This window comes from Octodon degus, unplaced genomic scaffold (genome assembly GCF_000260255.1).
Source record: "Octodon degus isolate 3935 unplaced genomic scaffold, OctDeg1.0 scaffold00334, whole genome shotgun sequence".
Classification (NCBI taxonomy): Eukaryota; Metazoa; Chordata; class Mammalia; order Rodentia; family Octodontidae; genus Octodon; species Octodon degus.
The window spans coordinates 1,256,960-1,262,326 of NW_004524910.1; the positions used below are offsets into that span (position 1 = coordinate 1,256,960).

A 5,367-nucleotide genomic window follows, 5' to 3' on the forward strand; every position below is an offset into this window, starting at 1 on the left:
CCTATATAAAAAACACCACATCTTCCAGAAACAGTGACCTAAAATAATCAGTGAAAATGATACATTCTGTGACTCCAGAAAGTTATAAATTAAAGTGGGCATTAGGCAATATGCTAACACTGTATATCAAAGACAGTTAATAGAAAATAAAGCTGAAGACAACATAAACATGCATCATCTATGTTCCCAAAACTACACTTTCAGAATTTCTAGTTTCACACTTGGAGTTCTTTCAAAAGGAAGCCTGTGTTCTTGCTATCACTCTCCTCATAGCCTCTTTCACCTCCTTGTTCCTCAGACTGTAGATCACGGGGTTCAGCATGGGGATCACCACCGTGTAGAACACAGACACCACTTTAATATAGTCAGGCGAATGGCTGGACTTTGGTATGACATAAACAAACGTAACTGTCCCATAAAACAGAGTCACCGCAGTGATGTGGGAGGTGCACGTAGAGAAGGCCTTGTGCCTTCCCTCCCTAGAGCGCATCTTCATGATTGCATGGAGGATGTAGAGGTACGAAACAACGATGACGAACAATGTGATTACAATGATTGACCCAGCAGAGATGGCAGGAGATACTTCAGCACTGTAAATGTGGGTACAAGAAAGCTTTACTAGGGGCGGGATATCACAGAAGAAATGGTTGATTTCATTTGGTCCACAGAAAGTCAGGCTCAATAAACAGTAAGTACATGACGAAGCATTCATTCCTCCACCCACATAGGAAATAACTAATAAGATGATGCACACCTTGGAGGACATGAGGGTGGAGTAGAGCAGGGGAGAACAAATGGCCACATAGCGGTCGTAGGCCATGGCGGCCAACAGGAAGCACTCAGCTGTTCCAAAGACAACATCGGAGCTGAGCTGAGCTATGCAGCCAGCAACAGGGATGGCGGTTCTCTTCTGCAGGAAGCTCACAATCATAATAGGTGTGACTGACGTGGAATACCCCATGTCCACAAAGGCCAGATGGCTGAGAAAAAGATACATTGGGGTGTGAAGCTGAGGACTTCTTCGGATTAACGCGATTATGCTGAGATTGCCCAATATAGTAATAACATAGATTCCCAGAAAAACTACAAAGAAGATGGAACAAAGTACCGGATCCTCTGTTAACCCCAGAATAATGAACTCTGTTACCATCGTGTCATTTTCAGCCTCCATCTTTGGAATGGTGCCTATTGAAATAAAAACTAGTGGATAATATAAAGAATTAAATCATCTCATGATATCTTTACTTCAAAATATAGCTTTTAATAAGGTCATAGGTAGATCTCACTCTTCTCAAAGGCATAGACTTTACAAAATGTTTATGAATACATTCCATTATTAAAGATATGAAAATATTAATTTGTATTTATCTTACTGCAGATATAAATGGTCCAGGGACTTAGAGGAGCATTGCACTGTCTTCAGATTTGAGCAGTTCAGCTTCTTCTTCTTCTTTTTCTCTTTTTTTTGGGGCAGAATTGGGGTAAATATATAGGTTTTACTTTGGTTTTTGGTCAGCCCACCCTGCTGGTGGAGCTGAGGCAGCCTGTTCTGCGTGCCTAGGCAGGTGCTTTAAAGCGCTGAGCTATCTCACCAGCCCTTTAGCTTCTTGAATAAATCCTTTCAACACTGATGTTTTGAGTACATGGATGGCTAAAATGCTTGAACTAGGGCTAGTGTTTGGTAGTAAACAATTTGTCTCTATTTTTCAGTAGCACTGAAGAGCACACACCACAAGACCTCCTGTGGCTCAGTGAGTCTGGAAGCAGCACAGGCTAATGGGCTGTAGAGGAAATGTGTGAGTTTTCAGGCCAAATCCAATTGCCAGCAGGCAACTTCTCTTCCTGTTCTACAGTGCTATAATTTAGGTGATATAGCTGTAGGAGAGTGCTCCCTCTTACCAGCCTAGGCTTGGAGTAAATGCGGAGAACACACATTATACTGAAAGTACATCAAAATGAAAAGTATGTCTATCCTTTATTAGGCTACACTGAGTTTCCGAGGTTAATTGGTGAGAACAGCATATCACCTAACCTGGTTAGTATAGTTACAGTTTAACTATAAATGTAAGCTACATATAGAGTTTAATACTGAAAGAGACACAAAAATTAAGTGCTGTTTGGGCCATTAGTTAACAAAAGTGTGATTTCATACTTGTATATGAATATAGTATGCAATGGAATATGATTTCTAAATGTTTAATATTTATTATGCCAGTTATGAGAACAATCAGAGTAATAAATAAAATAGAAAGAACATCAAGAAGTTACTTAATATAACAACAAAAAAGTACTGAGTAAGTATATCTAGGAAATTGTAAAAAAGTAAAACAAAGAACGACTTCAATTTTCTTAATCAAAATATCTTGAAGCATTTTTTTAAAAACCACTTGGATAAACTGCCAACTTACTTTAGAAATATGAAAAAGAAGGCTGGCTAGATACCTCAGCATATTAAATCACCTACTTAGACAAACACACGGACCTGGGTTTGATCCCTGGTGTGTTGTGCCAGCCCCACTCCCGGGGCGTGCTGAGATGGCAATTGAGACTGGGTGTGGTGGTGTACACCTGTAATCCCAGTGTTTGGGAAGCTGAAAACAGGAGGATCACTACGAGTTGACCTGCATAGTGAGACCTGTAATAAATACATAAAATAAAAACATAAATAAAAGAAATGTGAAAAAGATTCAACATATCTAGCCATAAGTAAAATGTAAAATAATACCACAATGAAAGATCATCTCATATTTGTTGGCACATTTATCATCAAATAAGAAACATAACACATGGGGTCAAGAACTTGGAGAAAACAGAACCCTGGTTTACTTGAGGGAAATGGAAGTGAGAACACCCACTTTGGAAGATGATACAGACGTTCTTCAAAACACTGAGAGTGGAATCAGCACAGGATCGAGCATCTCTCAGTGGTAGGTCAAAGTGATACCTACACTTGCAAATAGAGACCCACAAAAGGCCCCACGAAGACCAAGCCCTTTCTAACCAAAAGCCTGGTAAGGAGGTAGCCTCACAAGATAAAAATTTTGGACCATGACTGCTAGACTGTACTCTGTAGCTAACTATAGAAAACAGGAAGTCTTACTCTAATCTGCACCAGCAAAGAATAAGTAGGAAGGGAAAAACTGTCAATGCCCTTTCTGCTCAACTTTCCATAATAAATGTAAAGTCCAATCAGAAACAATCAATTTTCATATGAATTAACTTGATGAATAATATCTAAATGCTACATCGCTGGTTTCATTTAGTCCCAGGTTTAAAAAAATTATCTGAAATAAATATTTTTACATATGAAGCATACCTGTGTAACTGAAATGAATTGACAATATGATGAGTTCCCCCATTACAGGACCTGCAAGACATAGTCCTATAGTGAAATAAAACAGGTTTTCAGATGTCCTAAGCTCTGGGGACGAGTTCCAGGTTTGCCACTTACAGTATAGATCATCTTGGAGCAGTTGCATACCCCTCCTGTTTCCTTAGTCTTAAAATTAAGGCAGTAATGCTATTTATCTCACATGGTTGTTGTGTCAAATGAGATAATGTACCTGAAGACAATTAGCAATAAGCAGCAATGAATGAATAAGCCATACAGAAGAACTTACTTCAAGTAAGCAACTGTCAGCTTTCACTGTAAGTGCAAAGCACATTCACTTATCTGTAAGTAAGAGAGTGAATGCTACCTGGTGGACACGTGTTATGATGAAGACAGATGCGCAGCATTGCCTCTGTACAACAGAGGCTATTTACAAAAGACTCAGGTCCATCTGAGACATACGACAGTGAGTATCTCAGCAACAGACAGCCACAGGTTTGTTAGGGTCCTCTTGAAAATCCAGTGGGATAAATCCATTGAGACTGAGAAAATTGGATGTGTTTATATCATCATATGCCATTGCGCTGGCTGAGATATTCATTAGGATCTCAGGGGCTTCATTTATTCTCTTCATTATTACTGTACAAGTGCTACAGCTGGGATGATCTAATTAGTTTTGAAACTGACTTGAGTAAACTTGGGTGCTGCTTTATCATCTGTGCTCTCTCTGAGAGGCATCACAGCCAGGGACCTGGACCCACAGTCTGGAGCATTGTGCTGTGGCTTATGTGTAGCCAAATCTTCCAGACCTGTAGGAAGAGCCATGATGTTTTTCCCTGTGTGAAAGTGGCCCTCATTTTATTCAGTTTGGATATTTCCCATTTGCGATGTATATTTGTTTTCAAATAGCTCTTGACAAAGATGGTGATCCATTTATGGAAGATACAAGAAGTCATAAAAAATACATGGAGGGCTGGGGAGATAGATCAGTGTTGTAAGTACCTGTCTGGCCAGCTCAAGGACGTGGGTTTGATTCCCTGTACTGCATTCTGTGCCTGACCCAGAACCAGGCATGGTGGTGCATGACTGTAATCCCAGCACTGAAGAGACTGAGACAAGAAGATCACTATGAGCCTGAGCTGCGTAGTGAGACCATGTACCAAATAAAAAATTAATAAAAATAAAAGATACAGAAAATGATTAAATACTTTGATTTATTACAGTAAAAACCACATTGCATCTCTCTGATGTCCAGTGATGTTGAAGATTTTTTCATGTGTTGTACTTCTTCTGTGAAATGTTTATTCATTTTAGTTGTCAATCTTTCAGTTGGGTCTTTTATTTATTTTTTATTTCTTTATATACTCTAGATATTAGTCCTCTGAGGAGTAGCTAGCATTTTTTTTCCCATTCTGTGGATTGTCTCTTCACTCTCTTGGTTGTTGTGTTTGTTTGTTTGTTTGTTCATTTGTCATTGTGCAGAAGCTTTTTAATTTAACATTATTCTATTTGCTGATCCTTGATACTAAAGAAAATGTATTTTTACACAAAGAGCACTGCACTGCCATAAAGAAAAATGACCTTGAGTCATTCGCAAGAAAATGAATGCATGTTGAAACCATAGTGCTAAGTGAAGTAAATCAAACACATAGGCTTAAATGTCAAGTGGTTCCTTTTATATGAGAAATGCAAAAATAAGTAGAGAGCAAAATGAAAGGAAGATGATAGGAAGTAGGCAGATAGACAGGGAGGGATCAAGAGATGGAGGGAAAGAGAAAGGGGAAGAAAAAAGGAAGACATGTCAGTCTGTGCGTTGGTCAGCTTCCTGCAGAGTGTACATGGTTTTCAGGAGCACATTTCCTCACTTACTAATCTTGCGAGACCGGTTCATTTTTACACTGAACATTATCTGCTGTGATGTGATCTGATTTTCTTTTTAGCTGTTATTTTTGCTGTATTATTTTGCTATATCTTATAATTAATTGGACTGAATTACTTTCTTTGTATTACCTTTAATTTAGTAGCATAGACTGTGT

The 5,367-nt window shown here is 38.8% G+C and overlaps 1 protein-coding gene across 1 annotated transcript; it reads right to left on the reverse strand.

Moving 5' to 3' along the window:
• Positions 1-232: 232 nt before the first annotated feature.
• Positions 233-1,174, reverse strand: LOC101570947 (olfactory receptor 481-like). Its single transcript, XM_004647880.2, has one exon. It carries the CDS (start codon positions 1,169-1,171, stop codon positions 233-235), a length of 939 nt encoding a protein of 312 aa, XP_004647937.1. The 5' UTR covers positions 1,172-1,174.
• Positions 1,175-5,367: the final 4,193 nt, after the last annotated feature.